General features: G+C 40.1%; 3 protein-coding genes across 4 annotated transcripts; all 3 read right to left on the reverse strand.

The window, feature by feature from the left end:
• Nucleotides 1-345: 345 nt before the first annotated feature.
• Nucleotides 346-7,529, reverse strand: rwdd1 (RWD domain containing 1). The gene is made up of 7 exons (XM_088307766.1): nucleotides 7,161-7,529; nucleotides 6,760-6,825; nucleotides 6,304-6,434; nucleotides 5,834-5,977; nucleotides 4,595-4,727; nucleotides 2,561-2,623; nucleotides 346-1,307 (listed from the first exon to the last, which is right to left on the reverse strand). The coding sequence occupies exons 1-7, from the start codon at nucleotides 7,231-7,233 to the stop codon at nucleotides 1,195-1,197; spliced, it is 723 nt and encodes a 240-aa protein (XP_088163892.1). The 5' UTR covers nucleotides 7,234-7,529; the 3' UTR covers nucleotides 346-1,194.
• Nucleotides 7,530-11,214: 3,685 nt separating this feature from the next.
• Nucleotides 11,215-14,168, reverse strand: LOC148329466 (calcium homeostasis modulator protein 5-like). Its single transcript, XM_088307147.1, has 2 exons — nucleotides 13,229-14,168; nucleotides 11,215-12,398 (listed from the first exon to the last, which is right to left on the reverse strand). The coding sequence occupies exons 1-2, from the start codon at nucleotides 13,769-13,771 to the stop codon at nucleotides 12,009-12,011; spliced, it is 933 nt and encodes a 310-aa protein (XP_088163273.1). The 5' UTR covers nucleotides 13,772-14,168; the 3' UTR covers nucleotides 11,215-12,008.
• Nucleotides 14,169-14,674: 506 nt separating this feature from the next.
• Nucleotides 14,675-18,702, reverse strand: calhm6 (calcium homeostasis modulator family member 6). 2 transcript variants are annotated; one of them, XM_088307239.1, is made up of 3 exons: nucleotides 18,156-18,702; nucleotides 16,381-16,731; nucleotides 14,675-14,845 (listed from the first exon to the last, which is right to left on the reverse strand). In XM_088307239.1, exons 1-3 carry the CDS (start codon nucleotides 18,693-18,695, stop codon nucleotides 14,750-14,752), a joined length of 987 nt encoding a protein of 328 aa, XP_088163365.1. In that variant the 5' UTR covers nucleotides 18,696-18,702; the 3' UTR covers nucleotides 14,675-14,749. The 2 variants fall into 2 exon arrangements, with proteins under 2 accessions (XP_088163365.1, XP_088163366.1); XM_088307240.1 differs by lacking the exon at nucleotides 14,675-14,845 and having other exon boundaries at nucleotides 15,065-16,731.
• Nucleotides 18,703-19,693: the final 991 nt, after the last annotated feature.

Below are 19,693 nucleotides of genomic sequence, written 5' to 3' on the forward strand. Positions count from 1 at the left end.
TGGTAATAAATGGGGCGAACGGAAATGTTCCTTAACCCAACTGCTCAATGTCAGCCCAGATCACTTTGGATGTGTACAGTATTAAACCCTGAACTTAAATGTGGTGGGATATTGACTGTAACGTTGAATCACTGCCAACTACATGGCAGGCAGCTATGAGAAGTATAAATGGGAAATAAAGGAAATATTAAAAAAAAAAAAAACGTATGCAAGGGGGGGGGGGGGGCTATCATAGGTTCTTGTTCAAGATCGGACCACCACCAATCCATCTTGGAGTTTGCAAAGACAACCAAAGAAACGGCGCAAAGATATATGCATTAAGCTGTCAAAAACTGAATTCCAATGAACATGTGATTTCTTAGTTTATCGAAAACATTTTTTATGTTATCATTATGGGGTGCTGTGTGAGGAACTTTGAGGAAATTAGTTTATTTCATTCTGCAATAAGACTAACAAAATGTAGAAAAAGTGAAATGCTGTGAACTTTCTCGGTGCACTATATAAACCTGACACCTCATCAGTGCCAAATTGAAATGCAGGTAAAAGGTAAACTATAAAAGATTAGATGCGCTAAAAAAATTAATAAGCAACACCTGATGGGAAAAGCCGAAAGTCGCAATAAATGATTGAGGATTACAATGCACCACAGCATATCATAGAAATCCCAGATCCTTGCATCGACGGCCCCTTAATGAGTTGAGCAGCATTTGGATCACAGAAAAATTACATAAAATCTGATATTTCAGAGAAATGAGATTCAACTTGTGCAATTCATTAAATTCATACACACAGTTGATTTAAAATAGGCTATTCCCACAAAACTGAAATCATCCAGTAATTACATTAAACAACAGAGAAGACTGTCCAATAGAGTAGTTTTGCTTTTTTAAATGTTGATTTTCAACTTTAAAGTTTGTACAGATTCCTTTTGAGAGGTTAGATTCTGTGATTAGATTTGTGAAATACACTACATGGCCATACTTAAGATTAATAGTACACCCTTTTGGACAGCACCAAAAGTCAAGCATTCATAAAGCAAATTTAAACGGGGGTATTAATGACGCTATGATAAAGACCGCTGTTAGTGTCTTAGCATTGGATCTTCTTAATGCGTCTTGTTCAAGCAATCATTTTTCAGACAAGACAAATGGTGCTTCTGTCAGTCGCCTGCAGTCCTTTTTTGGTACCGCAGCTTTAGTCCTCATCACTGCCCATCTCTAAAGGGTCAAAGTCGGGGTCGTCATCCTCTAAATCCAAGTCATCGATGTCCTGGAACAACGATTCATCCACCTCAACGCTGTTTCCAGCTGAAAGAAAAGAGACAGCAGGTGTGACTTTCAACAATAACTGTCGAATTTCATGACAAATGTATTTTGTCTACTATAGTTGCTGCCAAATTTGTATGGAAACAGACTGCGGCGTAATTTCACTAACCAATGTAATTGACTCAGAATTACAGAAAATATTTTTAAGAAAAACAATTGTTGGCCATTAATACTGAGCGTGTCACCTTATGCTACATGACCACATTCTTACACCATTCCTAAAAACACAAACTCTTGTATGACCGGGCTGTTGTAAGCCGAGGATCCCCCATAATGTTTCCCGAATAAATCTAATCTAACCAAGAATTTGACTGTCTCGTAAATATTAAAATCAATGCAAATATAACAGCAAATATTTCTCCATTCATCTATTTGCTACGGAGCCCCTTAGGGGACACGGAAGAGAAAAAAAAAAACTGCGTTCCCTCGCAAGATCTTTGCGTTCCCTTGCAAAGATTGCATTCCCTCGCAAAGTTTGCGAGGGAACGCAAACTTTGCGAGGGAATGCAAAGTTGTTGTTTTTTTTTTTCCGAGTGAATGTTTGTTTTTTTTAATGCGCGTTTATGTACTTCCGGGTCATCTTCCGTGTAAACAAACGCAGCAAAGATGGAGTGTGTTCACCCGTGGGCGAGTTTAATTGAATTTTACTTTGAAATTGTCTTGAAATACAAAGAAAGGAAAATCAGTTCTGGATATTAAGCACGGTTTTCAAATAAGTGAAAGACAGTTCCAAGCCCTCCTCCATGATTAGTGCCGCCTCCAACGTACTGTCGTCTCTTGAACAGCAGCGCATTCGAGGCAAGGGTAGTCAAACTGACCCGGATGTACATAAACGCGCATTAAAAAAAATAAAAAAATAAACATTCACTCGAAAAAAAAACCAACTTTGCGTTCCCTTGCAAACTTTGCGAGGGAACGCAAAGATTTTGCGAGGGAACGCAAATTATTTTTTTTTCTCTTCCATGTCCCCTAAGGGGCTCCGTAATTTGCTTCACCAATGCAAATATGGAAGAAAAACATTGTTTACACTTGATTTCGTTACCCCATAATATGCATGAATTTTATTTTTAGCCATGCTAGTATAGAAAATATATTGTTCTTTAACTGAGGTTTCGGTTATTAAATGTGACCTAATTCCCACACTGTCTTCATGTCACTCTTACTGACAGGTACTTATTTTTATAACAATACTACAACAATGAAGTCAACTTCTCCACAGAAACATGAACTGTTACCATCTTCAAGGAACTGGATGTCTGATGTGTCCAGATTGCGGTCAGTCTCAAACAGCTGTTTGCCTGGGTGAAAAAAAAAAAAAGAAAAATACATTTGCATTTAAAGTTTAAGCCTCAACGTCAATATTCAAAATTAAAATCAATGACACTGTCATAAAGGCAGAAACTCAGCAATTACTCTGGACAAAGTATCAAGTCTTTGTATACAACAATTTGTAATCTATTTTATTTTGCTTCCATCATAACAGCCATTGCCTTCATTTTCACGTGATAGGCAGAGGAAGCCTCAAGGCTTGCTGAAAGACTGTGCCAAAATTACTTTGGGCTTCCTTCTCAGCAACACGTTACCTCCTCACAGCCCCACATTACTGAATGGCATAACATGGTTTATTGTGTGCAACAGATTTGGCTTCTACTTTGTCAAACCATCACACAGATGACAGATGTGAAGGAGCACTAGTATACTCTTGAAACGGCGGGCATCAGTGACATGACATGGTCATCTGATACAAACTCCGGTAAAACTTAAAATGGGAGAAAAAAAAATATAATAAATAAATAAATAAATAAATAAATATATATATATATATATATACATACACATATACATATATATATATAACATTGGCTTCAGTAAGGAAAACAATGTTCAAAATGTATTTCTTAGCATTTGATTTAATCAGTATGTATGAACATTAAAAAATGGTATCTGATCTTCTGAAAAAAAAAATAATGACAACCACTGCACATTGCCTTTTTGGACATTTTTGACCGGTTTATATAATCGCTTTATAGGTGTTCTATGCTGCAACACGACACTGTTCCATTTTGGACTAGTTTCCCCAGTCTATTGTGCCGTAAAAATGCCATATGGCAGTCACTTCGGCTTTTTATTCTTGAAAGAAGAACATGAAACTTAATATGGTTAGGAGTGGCATCTAAATTATGGTAATATTTAATGCCACAAAGCATTTTTATTGCACAATAGACCAGGAAACAAGTCTAAAATAAACAATGGCGTATTACAATACTTCGTTATTCGTAAAGCGATTTCACAACAGCTGCAGTTGTAACACCACAGACACGTTCTACGGCCCACAACGTTTCATGCCCGTTCAGTTGTGTGTGCAGGAGCTCTCTCTTCCTGATTGGTGGCCTTTGTCTCCACATCCGCCAGCCAATCAGTTCAGGGTCGAGTGACCGATTGCGTTTCAGGTGTGGAAGAGAATGCCAGCGCCTTCAAGATGGCAACCCAGTCACAAGACTTCACTTTCATTGCGCCGGATTGTGTCACCAGCTACACTCCAGCAATCCCTTTAAAAAGGACTCGGTTGCTGGTGGAGCTGGCTGGCTGTGTCTTGTCTGTTTTGAGTTCTCGTGGGTGCCAGTACTGCTGTCGTTGGATTGGTATACCTTGTTAGTTCTTCGCCATAGCCATCATCTATCCCTTCATTTAGCCACTCTAATCAATGGTGTTTACTCGGATCTTCACCATAACCCTTTTCGATTCATTGATAAGTCAGTCGATTCGTGTGTGCACTAAGGCAGTCGGGATTCGGGAGTGCACAATTCATTTTGTGGTATAGTGTCGTATGCATGCGTGTCTCCGTTTGTGTTCCGTACACCAGACCTTTATTAGCGCACCACTTTCACTCCGCCCCAACTCTAACACCTATGTTAGACCCTTCCTCCTTGTTGTCACCATGAGGAAGGGGCGTAACACACGTCACAGGGATTATGTATACTGGTCAAAAATGTCCAATATGGCAGCGTGCGGGGTACTTATACTTAATCGGCTTAAACCTTTTTTTTTTTCAGAGAATCAGATGCCATTTATATTTACCTTTTTAATGTTCATACACAATGCCTAACAGAATGAAGGAAAATGAAATTAAAAATAAATTATTTTAGAACTGTATCAAGGTTATCTAAATATGTCAATATGTTACTGTGACAAACACTGCATATGATTGTGAACAGGCCCAGAACAAAAAGCAATGTCTGACTTTTGTAAATGGTGGATGAAACATTTACCAGTGAGTTTTGCTTTGCCGGATTGCTCCTCTTCTTTCTGTCTTTTCCTCCGTATCTCAGCCACTTCCAGTTCAAACTTGGCTTTCCATGCGAGGAAGTTCTCAATTGTGACCACTGTGCCTTGGAACGCCACCTGTCGAGCACACATGCAGTAGCCTCAAACTCAAATTAAGAGAAATTCCATTCATTCCAAATAGTGCTCTACTCTGTTCTTTCCTGAATTGAAAAAAAAAAAAAGGGTCGCGATTACAGCTGCCAAATTTTGAGATGCCTTCAAAAAAAAAAAAAAAAAAAGCAAGAAAAACGCACATTTATACATTTTTTTTTTTTAAACACATACGGTACATGTATTTTTAATGTATGTATACGATGATGTTAGGGACATTAAACTCCCCATAATTTTCCAAATGTTCCCAAAACCTTAGTGGTTTTAATCTCATACATACTGAGAAGCATGCTCTGTAAATCGGGCCAGATGTATTGTGCCGACCTTGAGCCTTACAAATGCGATCACCCTCAGAGGCCCCGTATAGTCTGCATTTGTGGAGAGGCTTTACCGCTTACTCAAAATTGTACAGCATAATCAAAAAAACCACTATCATGATTTTGTTAAGAATAAAATTGTCTTCATACATGAATTGTTTAATCTCTCGATGGTGAAGAAACTCAAACACCACTCTGAATTGGGTAAATTGAAAGACAGGTGATTGTAAAATGGTTAACTTTTATAGTACCACATTTAAATGTACGCACAAAGCAGTGTTGTGATTATTTAATTAGATATCCAACAGGGGTGCTGTAATTTAATGTTATATTTGAGGGAAAAAAATTGTCTCTAGGTATGGTTGTGAGTGAGTGTGAATGTTTGTTTGTCTGTCTGTGTGCCCTGCGATTGTCTGGCAACCAATTTAGGTTACGCTTGCGCCTACTGCCTGAAGACTGCTGGGATGGACTCCAGCACGTCCGCGACCCTCGTGAGGTTAAGGTTTGGATGATGGATGGATGAAAGAATGATTTCAGAAAAGGAAAACGTGAAAAAAAAATAAACATCTAGTAAATACAATATTTCAGTCACAGAACAGATATTTGTCTGAGCCAGTGGGGGGAGCTGCATACACACAGCTGCAAATGGTCCGACTTTTAACCCTATCCGATTGGTAACCCGATCGCCTCAATTTGGGACAGAAAAAAAAAAAAAAACAGAAGACATTGTTATCCAAAATAGCGTCCAGCTTCTACCTTCTCTGCTTCCTCTGCCTCCCTCTCTTTTTGCAGTTTCTCCTCTTCTCGTCTGTTCTTCATCAGGTCCACAATTTCATTGAGTTTCTCCTGCACGGCTGTCACCAAGGTAAAAATCATCACCATTCCCATATTTTCTTCTGCCTGCAGATAAATAGAAAAGAAATACAGTCATCAAACAATTCCTAATGGTCTGCAGGTCAAAAACTGTAAAGTTGATTGAATGATCTTATTTTAAGAACACCATACTCAAGAGTGCATTAACATCCAAAAATATAGTCAAGACAAGGACAGTCTTCGGCAAAATCTGTACATCTTCAATTTTCAAATTCAATTTTGTATAATGTTCTCTCATGACACTGAAAACATCTGAGACTGATTCTATGCCAGGAATGACCGAAGGATGTGAGCCAAACCAGGAGTCAATTTCCACAAAAGAATAACATACAGTGGTGACATTATGTTCAGACCTGTTGCTGCAAAAGTGTGAGTACATCGTCCATATCACTGTCTTCCAGGTTCTCTTGGGAGTGGACCTCCCACAGTGGTGGCTCGTCTGGGTATTTTTCAACATACGTGAACTTTAAAGTTGCTTCCACAGCTGCAAATGGTAGTGGGAACATTATAGTCAGTATACAAACTTTCTAATTGAATATATTGCTCAACAGTCAATCATAAAAAAAAATTTAAAAAGGCTTTATAACGGCAAAATGTTGACTCTGCAACACTGACTTTATTGTAACGGACATATATGAAGAAGCAGATTGATAGGAAGACAACCAGTGTCACGGAAGAAACTCTGGAGCTTCCACTGCATAATCAATTATAAGCCACCATCATCACAACCGAGACGCAATTTAAAAAAAAAAATGGAGTAAAATAAAATAGCTTTTCAAAAGTCAAAGCGATTTCCTCAACATACTCACTTTCAGCATTTTCGTCCGCATCTGAAGTTACAGTGATAGTGAAGCTGATGGGGTCCTCTGAAAGCACTGCAATCACATGGAATTCATAAATATGATGAAATCCAACCAACCACGTTAAGCATCACTTTTCCTCATTAGAGATAATTCAGTCTATCCTAGGCGACTGGGCTAAGTGGTGGCGTACATATGATATACATACCATTATAAAGATAACATTTTAAAAATATATAACCAATGAAATGAATGCATTGTCTAGTTGCATATAAAAAGAGCTAAACACCTTTAGATTTTCAAGATACCGCCACAAAAGTTAACGTTTTCATTTTTTGGTCTATTGCGAATAGTGGCTACCCAAGTGTTAGCTGTCTTTCACTCGTATGCAAAAATACTTGAATTCACACCTGTGAAAGAGTCTGGGTATATAGACTCAATTGCTTCAAGTTCATTTCTTTGCTCTTCGGCGTAGTCTGTCATTTTGAAGTTGTTGCAGTTTATCTAGCAGTTAGCAAAATCATCACCACGGCGTTCCAGTGAGCCACCATGACATGCTGCGTGTTCCGGTAGCTCGATGACGATCGATTATATCCAAACCATGCTAATTAATAATTTTGTGGTGATGTAATGATCCAAAAATAAGGGAAGTCCTTTGCCAAGTGATAATTTGCAGATTACAACTGTACAGTTACACTTGATTCATGAATTTTCTTTCGCTATTTACTTCATTCCAGAAATGACTTTTCTGTCTTCCATTATTTTTGTCTGCGAGTCCTTCTCGTCGTTTTATGGCGGTTGGCAAGAAACGTGAAGGTGCACTACCGCCACCTACTGGTATGTTGTGCGAACCAGGTATGCCAGGGGCCTCACGATCTCAAATTTTGGGCCCAGTATGTCCATTGATATTGTCATGGTAATTAACATAATGTGTATTTTATTGTTAACAGAAATATTTAGATACCGTGCATTTTTTAAATGTTAAGCATTAAAACCTCACCATGAACAAAGTGCTCTTAACAAACCCAGATGTATGGACTGGTTACCTGGCCAGTGTGACATCGGCGCTGTTCATTCGTAAAAGCGAGAGACTTTGTACTTTCCTTGAAAATGTTTCAGTCTTCTTGCCCAGATTTAAAATTGGTGCCGGTAAAATAGTGAAATGAAAACTTTGTTCATCTCACCTGTATAGCTGCAGCCGAACACCTAAGTCAAATGCAGGGCCAACCGTCACCACTGAGATGCCCTAGGGGAAATTTTATACGGCGCTCCCCTCCATCGAATATCATCACTTTTCAGGAGGCCACAAAAATTGCATGTTTGTTCAACCACTAACCCTGCATCTTCAAAGAGAGCAGGTCATTTTTAACAGTTTGGATCAGCCAATAATTCCATTAAAAACAAACAAACATAACAACAAAAAATACGACCCAATAATGCAGAAGTGTGGATGTGCCGATGTGCAGTGTAGTTTTGATTGGACTATGTCGTTGGAGCATACTGCAGAGTTGTTTGCACATATTGATAGTCGTTTGAACGTATTGGTAAAACGTAGGCTAAATGCCAAAAACAGCAAAAAAAAAAATCCCATAAGGCTCCGGGGTATTGACTTGAAAGTCAATCAGTTTTTTAGGCTAACAGACACCTGCAAAAGTTATATGGATCAAAACGGTATGGAAGAAAGTAAAGACAATCGCTTACTATACAAAAATCCTTTATAGTTCAGTCATCATTTCTCTATTCGGTCAAAAAAGTGATAACATTTGAAATTTGTGTGTCAACTTATTCTGTGTAGAATGTTTTCCTCTGGCTTGCAAACCAAGTAAGGTCTTGTTTTTACTGTTAATAGGTGTGAAAGAAGACAACACCCTTTCTTAATAATTACAAGGATAACAACAAAAAAAGACTTACAATGGGCAATGAACAGGAACATTTGTATGAATTAATGAAGACGTTTCTTATTTGGACTTAACCAAAATGAAATATTGATTTCACTTTGCTCTCTTCATGGACCATTCGGACATTAAGAAGGATTTGGTCACAACCATGAAAAATCAAAAGCGATCTCCAAATAAATTTTTTCACTAACATGTCAGACCTCATTAAAGCATTGAACCTTCTTTTTAACAATTTTTTTTAACTACAGAACTATATAATCATAATGTAAAACTTTCTAAGGCCACACCGATCGACTCCTTTGACATCCTGCTGAAAGTAACACAGACTTTGTTGCTTGGCTTGCGTGGAGGGAGAAGCTTGCAGCAAATTCAGAGCTTTCTTTGTGGGGGGTTTTCCCGTTTTCATAGATTTGTTGAAGACTGTCCACACTGGCAAAAGCCTGTCTGAGTTTAGGAGCCACGACCTCTGACATTTTATCAAGAGCATACTTGGGCTGTTGGATAATCAGCTTGTGAGCGCCACCTAAAAGTGTAGCTTTCAAGTTGCCTCTGGCTGGGATTCACTTGGCTCCCACGCGGCCTAAAAAATCGATCATTTCCTCCTCCTCTTTATCACCAAGATCCTCTTGTAAAGCCTTGTTGACAAGATCCCGTTCTTCCTTGCTGATGTATGAGAGAAAGGACTCAAACAGCAAGTCTGGTGTGATCGAGTTTTGACCAAACAGTAAGGCGACTGCGAATGCTTTTACGAGCCTACAAGGGAAACAGCTGTGGTCCTGAAACCCTTTCACCAGGATGTGACCAATAGATTTCCATTCCTCTTCCATCCTTTTTGGGTGAGAGGATTGGGTCTCTCATATCTTGCCCTTCAGTGGCATAATCAAAAAACTCCGTCCAGAATGCTGAGTAAACATCGCGAGACGTTGCGGCGATATCTGCCCCGATCTCATTGTTATAAATGAATGTGAGCGGGCTGGTTAGCAGATTAGGATCTTTGAATTGCGAGATTAATTCATCCAGAAGGTTTGTTCGGTGAGGTTTTATGTCGACATTGGTGATGTTTGTGACATCAGACTTGGTATTGGTCGAGGTCGATATGCCAACAAGAGAAAAAGTTACGCTCGGTATTATGTCTTGCTGCTCACTGGTATTAGCAGCGAGATCACTTGGCCGGTGTGTCCTTCTCCTCCCGATTCAGTGAGAACAGCGGTGTGGATAATGACATGAAAATTCCGAAACAGAAGATTCTACATCACCCATAAAGAAAATAATATGACATAATTCAAATTGTGGAACATTATTCATTTTCAATGTCAACCAATTATTCATAACGGTCCAAAAGCATTGAATAGTTGGTTTGTTTTCCTCGGCTTTGGCGCTTCTTGTTTTCGTTACAGCCGCATATCGCAGGCACATTGTTGCTTTGTGATTGGTCCGCACGGTGAAAGGAATGAAGGAATGATCAACTAGCCCATGTGCTGGTGTCACGGATGGTCATGTGGGCAGGCGGCAGTGGGTTTGAGGCCTCTGCTTGACACCTGGACAAGATGGCGGCGGCGGTTCGATCGTGGACGGTCGAGCAGCAAGCAGCAGGGGGTTCCGTGTCCTCTGCTTGTCACCACGAGCGCGGGTCTTCAATCGCATGAGCGGGCGGCGGGGTTTCGAGGCCTTCGTTCGTGACCCCCCCGCAACCTGGCGGTTCAATCACGGATGGTTTCAGAGGCTTGTGGCGAGGTGTTCGTGAAGCTGGCAGTTGGATTGCGGTCATGAGGGCGGGCTGTGGGGGGTTCACGTCCTTTCTCCCCGCATGCAAGCTGGCAGAGCGGTTCGATTGCGGAAAGTCGAGAGGTCATGGAGTTTGCGGCCTCCTATATAAGTTAACTCTCTCTTTGCTGCTGTGTGCCTCTCTAAAAAAAACGGCCTCAATTGGATGTCTCTGTCCTGATACGACAGAGCACTGTCTGAGGCTGAGTCACTGATGATCAGAACTTCCTCTATGCACTTCAAAGTCATTACTCTTGCATACTGTACCTCCACCCATCCTGTGGCAAGGTATTGCAAAAGAAAATCTGCACACAATCCCTGTAGTTATTCTGCCCCGACTCATTATATCAATTCATAAATAATTGCAATTTCTTGTCACAATTAATTTTTCGCATTTTCCAATGTATTATTTGAGATTCTAGCATCAGGGCAACAGACGATAATACTGTTGGGCTAAAGTCAACCTCTTGCACACCCATTTTTGTGCAAGCTTATACCAGCTTGTCATTTTTTTACACCCCTCCCATTAGCCTGATGGGTGTGTGACTTTGGATGGATGCTTTTGTCTTCCCAGGCATGGATTTTCTGCTTCTGGCACTTGAAGCCACTTCCCTCAATTTAACCCCAAGCTCAGTCTTCAGCCATCATGCTAACAAAAGCTGAATCTCCTTGTTATTGGTAGATGAGTATACGGAATGGGGTAAAGTCGTCACTTGAGAGGGCAGAAAGACAAAAAAATAGGTTGCACAAAGCATCTCTTGAAATGTTTATTTACTCCGCTGTTGTGGGTTCGATCCCCAGCCCTTGTGACCATGTTGAAGTGTCCTTGAGCAATATACTGAACCAGTTGCGCCTTATGCCGTGTCATCAGTAGGTGACTACATAGTCAATGTGAAGCGCTTTGAGTGGCATAAAAGGTGGAAAAGCTTTATACAAGTGAAAACCCAGACTTTCATTCTCTCTCACTTTAGAAAATGGCCTCACACTTTATTCCAATACAAACACGAGTTTTAACTGTTAGCCCTTTAAGGATGGAATGGCTTCTAAACATATCAGTTAGCAAATGCATTTAACACGTTTTATGACTTGCGTTAAAAAATAAAAAAATAAATTACAATTCACAACTTTGAGAATTAAACAACAAAATTTCAGTTATTATATACTAGTTACACAAAAGAAGCATTTCCCTGCATTTACTCACACAAATGTATAAAATCTTGTTTAACTCCTTTAAATAATGACGACGGGTTCAAGTTTACATATGCAAGTTTAAGTGTTTTGTCCATGCAGAGGTCAGCGAATAATTTCCCTCAACCCTCAAATGTATTCACCATTTCACAATATTGTATCCAAGCTTGGAATTAGTATGGAAAATACCAAATCCACACGATTGTCAGTCAAAGAGTAAGTGGATATTTTTCAAAACCTATTACATTTTTGATTATGTTTTTTATATGAGGACACATCCAAAGTATGGATTTTGTAAAATGATTTGGTAAAAGACAAAGTAACAGACAGTGAAACAGAGTGGTTGTGCCTCTCTAACAGTCTCCACAGTCTACTCTTTTATTCCAACCCCACCCCACAAAAAAATCTTTATTTCATTTCAATTCCATGCTCCAAATCCATGACAGGTCTCTTCTCTGGTTCAAAGTCCCTGTCTCCTCTCTCCACATAGCGCTGCAGGGTGCTGTAATATTGTTCGCTCCTCGAGAAAGTGTAGAGTGCCGAGATCTCCTCCCAGGCCTTGTGGTTGGGGAAAGGGAATGGATCAGGATCCTTGTTCTCAAAGAAACTTTGTAGGTTTCTTTCAGCCAATTTGGAGGCATACTCCAGAGTGTAGGCATCAAAGTGCTCCTTTTCTTTCTCCACATAGCGTTTCCAGAACGTGAGTTGCAGGAAGCTAACTTTGGAACGGCAGTTAGTGTAGCAGGTACCGATAAGGCCAAATGTTGCTGCGATGATGATGATGCACCAGCCAAGGATCTGCGCACACGACCAAAACAAAATGATGTTTAACGCATCATACCAGATAATTATGACATTGCAACATTTAACATCGCCCAACACGGATGAGTTACAAGAATACTAACATCAAAGAAAGCAAATGTACAAGCGTGTCGACTATGATTGTTCTTCATTGTATTCAGTGAAAGACCAATATAAATCAATAACTGGAATAATTACAATATTATATCAGAATAGAAGTTGTCATACAAGGTTTTTAATATCTATAACACACATTAAGTGGAAAAATTGGAAGGGCCATTGCATTATGTAACTTCAAGCGTGAACAAAATATGGTGGTGCGTCACATTTATGTTACAATGAAGGTTGAAATTCACTATATGTGAATGCAAACCAATTTCCATTTAGTTACATATCTATATACTTGACAATAAATACATTTCATGGTTGACCAACATTATACGCTGTGATTAACCCCGTTGCTCTGCAGCATGAATGTTCTGGGTTTGAATCTGTATCATGTATTTGAGTGGATTCACTCTTTCCCCCACCGTCCCCAAATATGCACAGTATTTTAGGTTCGTTGAAATCAACCTGCAAGTCTAAATTGGGGTGTGAATGTTAGAGTCGAAAGAAACTGTATATAGGTTTACTCTTCCTACTCTTCCTCTCATCCAAATCAAGAGCCAGACTACAGCTGGAGAGAATATACCGGCAGCTGTGACAAGAGAACAACATTTCTAAGATACAAGCTGGGGCTTGTTTCTGTGGAACGCCTCCAGTACCACGGGAAATATAATACGCACATACACAGAATATTAGCCGAAGAAATGACAAAATTCGCTTACCTGAGATTGGGCCCTGAACATCAGCAGCAGATCCATGCGCTCCTCATCTGATAACTTGGACCTGCCACAGGGAACTCTGGCTAGCTCCTCTCGGCACTTCATAGTCTTGTTTTTACAGAAGAGGTCCACCACCAGGTTTTCGTCGAGACCACTGACAGCACACTCATAAAAAGTCCCATTGAGCAGTGCCACACAGAGCCACATTATAGGAGCCACACAAGCCCCTGTAAAAATGCTCATTAACACTCTGAAGCATCCAAAGCATCTTCCACGGGGACAAAGCTTCATGGGATTGAGGCAACACCCAGTGTAAAGCCTCCACAACCTGGCACTGAAGAACAGACCCAACACAAGAAGCACAGCCGCTGGTCCAAGCAGGAATGTGAGCCCATAGGCAAAGTTCTGGTCGTGGTTGCAGGGACACTGAAAGGAGACCATGGAGAAGACTCGCTCCCCGCCTATCGTCAGGAGAGCCATAAAACTGTAGCCAATTGTGGCTTTCTGGTTCATCAAGAAACGCAGGACAGTCTGGAATTTATCCATGGTACCAGTGGGGGATTTAGATGCGCTCCAAAAGTAAGAAACCAGAAAAGAAAGAGAAGCAGAATGAAAAAGTGGACTATCGAGCAATAGGCATTTGCTAGGTCTTGCCTTACAGCTGAAGACAAAAACAGTGCCCCTCCCTTTGGTTTGTGCTTTCCTTCAGACTCCTCCCTCTGTTGTGCCTCAGCTTCTCCTACCCACTCACTGGATTTTCATTCATCAAATCGACTCTTTATCCCACGGAAAATCACAAACACTGACAGTAAAAGAGAAGCTGCAATATAATTAATACATTACAAATGAATACCACTTCCATTTGTCTGTTTTTTTCTGTGCTCTTCAGCCGCAACTGTGCAGTGAAAATCCCGCAAATCCTGTTTTGCTGTGTCCCACCCCGAGTCTCTTGACAGTAATGCAGAATTGGAAGCATAGCCTCGCTGATCACATAAAAGGTTTTTATGCCTTTTTAAAAGTAAAAATCATGTATACTGCTGTTTGCTAAGATAACCCACCATTGCAAGTTAGCAGTAGAATTACAAATTTTGAAATCATACATTTGGACAAGGCATGCATGCAAGGAAGGGAAACTTGCCAACAACATATCATGCAGAATGACACCACTTTTTCTATTGAATGTTTCCATACAGAACATACCATTGTAATTGCAACACAGCCGGTCATGATCAGCAGCTCAGCAGAATGAAGTCGGAATGACATCCTCTCAGTGCCTTGTCTGTCCAAGCCACACGACAGTGACTACTCAGACTAAGTGCCCTGTAAAAGGCTGCGAATGTGAAACACCAGCAACACACAAGAAATGCATTATCAACGATATACTTCTTTCGGCACAAACACTCATTAGACTTAGGCCAATTGAGACAGAAATGATGGCAAAGACAGTAGTTGTTTACACTGATTTATTCTTTGTTTGCTGTTTAAGTCCATTCTACATTTTACTATATTTTTTCCATCAAGTTCTCAGTCAAGATCTCTCAAACCTTCCAATGAAAATCCCACACTCTGCAAATTCAGCTCAGCCACAGAGTATAGGATCAGATGGATCTGTGGTTGTACCTGGAAAGAAAAAGCATTATCTATATTTGTCATGTACACACATGAACAAAAAAAATGTGACCTCTGAATTTGACCCACCGCAGATGTGGACAGCATCCATCCATCCATTATCTTAACCAATTCTCCTCGGAAATGTCACAGGCGTGCTGGAGCCTATCCCAGCTCTCTTCGGGCAGTTGGCGGGGTACACCCCGAACTGGTTGCCAGCCAATCGCAGGACACACAAAGACGATGAACCATCTGCACTCATAAACACACATAGGGGCAATTCAGAATGTCCAATCAACCTACCATGCATGTTTTTGGAATGTGGGAGGAAATCAGAGTACCCGTAAAAAACCCACGCAGGCACGCGGAGAACATGCAAACTCCACACAGGAAGGCCGGAGCTGGAACCGAACCTTGCACCTCTGATTATGCAGGGGTTATGTATGTTTGTGGACATCACAGCCGTGAGAATGTTGTTGAGAATCTGGGCTCCGGCCTTCCTGTGAGGAGTTTCTATGTGCTCCCTGTGCCTATGTGGGATTTTTCCATACTTGGGTTTCCTCCCATTGAAGACTCTAAATGACATATATAGGTGTCAATGAATGTGTGACCTGTAATTGACTGACAACCAGTTAGGGGGTCCGAAGTCAGCTGAGACAGACTCCAGCACTTCAGTGACCCAAGTGATGATAAGCAGTACAGAAAATGGATGGACTTCAGACAAGTTTCTCACACACAAAAAATGTGTTTGTTTACAAGTTTATTGAAGCATTTTAATACATTTCTGTGTGATTTAATTCGTTTAGGGGCATGTTATATCATCACACTTTTTGTGCTGATTTCGACTACTTTGTGTGAGACAAAAGTACAGCCAAGAGAAGATGTCTTAGTGTGTCTGTGTGTGTGTGTGTGTGGGGCCATTATTTTGACTCACAACGTGAATTTGAACACCACCGGTTACATATTTACAGGAAATGGTTGGCGGTGCGATTTTCCCATTTCCTAACCATTGGGCACTGTGTAAATCTCAGGTCTTATTTTCATAAGTGTTCTTTCAAATATGTATTTGTGTTCCCTTAGTGACCTCGACAAGCCTTTTACAAACATATACAATATTTTGGCAAAATTAAATCTAAAATACAAGTGCCTAGCTCAGGTGTGGGCAAACTACTGCCCGCGGGCCACATGCGGCCTGTTACACGTTTTAATCCGGTCCGCCGAACTTGAAAAAATTAAATGAATAAACCTTGTTAATGTTTTATTTTCTAAATACTGTGTTTTTTCAAAGCTATATATATTGTTGTAATGTTTTTGTTCACTTTCATTTAAGACTAAATGTATTTTTTTTTCTCCAATGAGGTGAGGTTACCAAAACACTCCATTCATCTGGTCCTGGTCAAGCCCCTCTGTCCAATTTTAGAACACATTGTGGCCCGCCAATCAAAAAGTTTGCCTACCCCTGGCCTAGCTGATATCCGTGCTTACAAGCCCATCCCACCTTCATCCACAAAATTAAGAACGGCAGGATTGTCTGCAGGTGACTCAACTGATTTAACTGAGGCCATTTGCATCTTCCCAGTCTCCACATATTTGTGTAACGTGCTGTAGTAGTAGTCTTTGGTATTGAATTTATAGAGCGTGGAGATTTTCTCCCAATCTTTGTTGGAGGGAGTGATGACATGTTGGGGCATTGTCTGTTTGAAGAAACTTTGCAGGTTTCTCTCTGCTAGTTCTTTGGCATGTATCATGGTGTAGGAGTCCATGAGGTTGCTCTCCTCCTGAGTATAAACCCTCCAGAACTTGAGCTGTAGGTAGCTGACTGGCGAGGAGCACCGAGCCAAACAGGTCAACAAAAGGTTGGACAACATGATAGACGCGATCAACAGCCAGCCAAGGATCTGTAATCATTGACACAAAATATGTAGAACAAGAGGAAATTGAAATGCACTTCAATTAGTTTCATACCTGTAGAAAATAGTGGTATTTTGTACTAATATTATTATTTGTTATATATTTTAAATAACACTATTGTAAGCCACTTTAAAGTAAAGTAGTTTGAACATTAACACTGACCTACGATACAGGAAAATGAAAAAAAAAACCAAAATAAAATAAAATATTGCACACAGACGTAACTAAACATTACACCTCAGTACTTAAAGATTGATTGCAAAGAAATACAAATAAAACCCCGCCTGTTTTGTTTTTGAAGAACTCGAGATCTCAAAATTTCTAGTGGTTATTAATGTCGAGAGCAGGGATGGAATGATGGAGGGGGCATTACATTTTCATCAGTTTTACTGGTGGGTGCCACCTATGTCAACAGATGTTCTAATCGGATGTATGACAAAAATACGATTTTGAATATCGATAAAATAAGTACATCTGTTTTCACAGGATCTTAATATATTTCATGCGCAATTGCATACTGAACTAAATAGTGTGTTGAATTGACTCATTGTTGTCAAGTATTGGATAGTCTACATACATTTTATTTTATTTTGTGTAACCAAATGAGAAAATACAATTGAAAAAATTCAAGAACATTTTGTGCTTTTTTTTCCTCATGAAAATCACCCACCCATCCATCCATCCATTATCTGAGCCCCTTCTCCTCATGAGGGTCGCGAGCATGCTGGATCTGCGGTACACCGTGAACAGGTTGCCAACCAATCCCAGGGCACACAAAGACGAACAAGAACAAACACACCCGGGGGCAATTTGAGCCATACCGCCCCCGCATGAAAATCAAATCACTCCATTTTTAAAAATCTTTCAGGTACTATGTTTATCCTGCATCTCATTCCAAATCCACAAAAATTAAATTAGTAGGCCAACTCCTGTTGTAGTAGGGCAGCACAAGACCCGGTGCAAGTGCAACTAAATGATGTCGGCCATCTAGTGGTGAATGGTGATATTACAACTTAAAATAATACAGTTGATCCCCACTGTTGGTCCACTGTGCTCGAGAAAACATATTTATAATTCGCCCCATCAAAAAAGTTCCTCCTGCTCCCGCCCGAACAAATCTACAAAAATAATGAAATTAAAAAAAAAATGTACAATGCATGATATATGATGAAAGTCTCCACTTCAGTTTTACGATTTTTTTTCATTTCAAATGAATCCATTGTATTGTTACATAAAGGCAAAATGTAATTGTCTCAATACTTCTGGAAACAACTATTGACTTGGCTCATCAGGAGTATTGTTTGTTTGTTGTTTTTAATAACTTTGCATATACTGTATTGTACATTCTCATGTTTCAGGGATGAAGCACGATTTGATGCAGAGTAATGCATTGGTGTGCGTGAAAACTAACCTGTGAGTGAGCCCTGATGGTGAGCAGGACAGCTTCTCTGTCATTGACACTGCTGCCTCTCCCACAAGGGAATTTGTGGAGTTCCTTACGACACTCGATCCTGGAAGTCGCACCTCCGCAGAGACGATCACTGTAATCACTCACGTTGACACCTGTCATCGCACACTCAAAGTAGTTTCCGTTTAGCAGAGCCACGGCTATCCAACTGGACGGTGCCACCAGGGCTGTGGTGCTGATCTGAAAGATAATCTTCAGACAATGAGACATCCTCTTGCAGCAGGACCAATTGTTCCCGTGTTGGCAAAATCCTGTCATCATCTTCCACATCTTTTTACTTAAAATGTAAGCCAGCAGTAGCAGAGCCAGAGCGGGCACCAGTAGGAACACCATGCCGTACAGGAAGTTGAGCTCATTGCAGGGACATCTGAAGAGCACCGACGAGAAGATCTGCTCTCCTCCAGCCGTCAGCAAGGAGACTAACCCAAAGCCAAGGTTAGTCTGTTTGTTCGCAATCTTCAGGACAGCATTAAACTTATCCATTGCTCACTGCTGTGTGATTGTTTTTCTTTTACATAATAGTGTGGCATCAGTACACAGACTTCTTTCTCCTCCCCCTCAAACCACCAACACCCACAGGTGTCAACTATCTAGAAATGGTTTATTCATGGGTATATCGTTACAGCAACTACCAAAAGTCACAATTCATGCTCAAATGTTTGTGTCTTCACTTCCAAACACATTAGGCACGAACAATCAAATCAAAACTTTCTGTGATGCTGACTGATTCTTCTGCTGCCTGACCACCATCCTTGTGTTTTTCACATGAAATAATAAAGTTCTTTCTGGCCTCTATGGACGGTGTTCTGTTTTTTTGTCATTTGACAATATTTTCAGCAAAAACCGTCACAAATAATCCTGTACTTTTGTTGTGTTTTGTAATAGTGAAAACAACTCACCGAAAGAGAAAACAACTGTACACAAGTTATCGGACGTTCTCACGGTAAAGCAACAGTTGTACACTGAGTACAATGACAATAATGAGCTGATTCTGATCCTGATGGATAGTCCTTGTTGTCTCAGAAAGTGGGGTAGAATCCAAATATTTGACAGTAACATAGCAGATATAAAAAGTTGAAGCGCTCCTGTAAATAGATTATGATTGTGTATCAAATCATCAAATAATGCACATATAATGTTAAAAGGGACTAAAATGACTATAAATGCTTGCACACAAATACTTGGGTCTCCAAAGGACCCATTAAGCGTGAAATTAAACAAACAAGAACATATTTTATTATCTATCTATTTATGAAAACGTGTCTGAGTGAGACGTGGATTTCTCCCCTGCTGTTACATAACAGTGTATCTAATCTACTGTAAATAATAATACCTCATTTCTACCAAATATAGATAAAGATAAAGATAAAGATGTCCTTTATTAGTCCCACAATGGGGAAATTTGAAGTGTTACAGCAGCAAAGATATAGATCACACAGAGAAAGGGAAAAAACACACGAAAAAGGCTCAATAGTGAGCCA

Source organism: Idiotropiscis lumnitzeri, chromosome 10, assembly GCF_059441095.1.
Source record: "Idiotropiscis lumnitzeri isolate Australia: NSW breed Sydney's pygmy pipehorse chromosome 10, RoL_Ilum_1.0, whole genome shotgun sequence".
Classification (NCBI taxonomy): Eukaryota; Metazoa; Chordata; class Actinopteri; order Syngnathiformes; family Syngnathidae; genus Idiotropiscis; species Idiotropiscis lumnitzeri.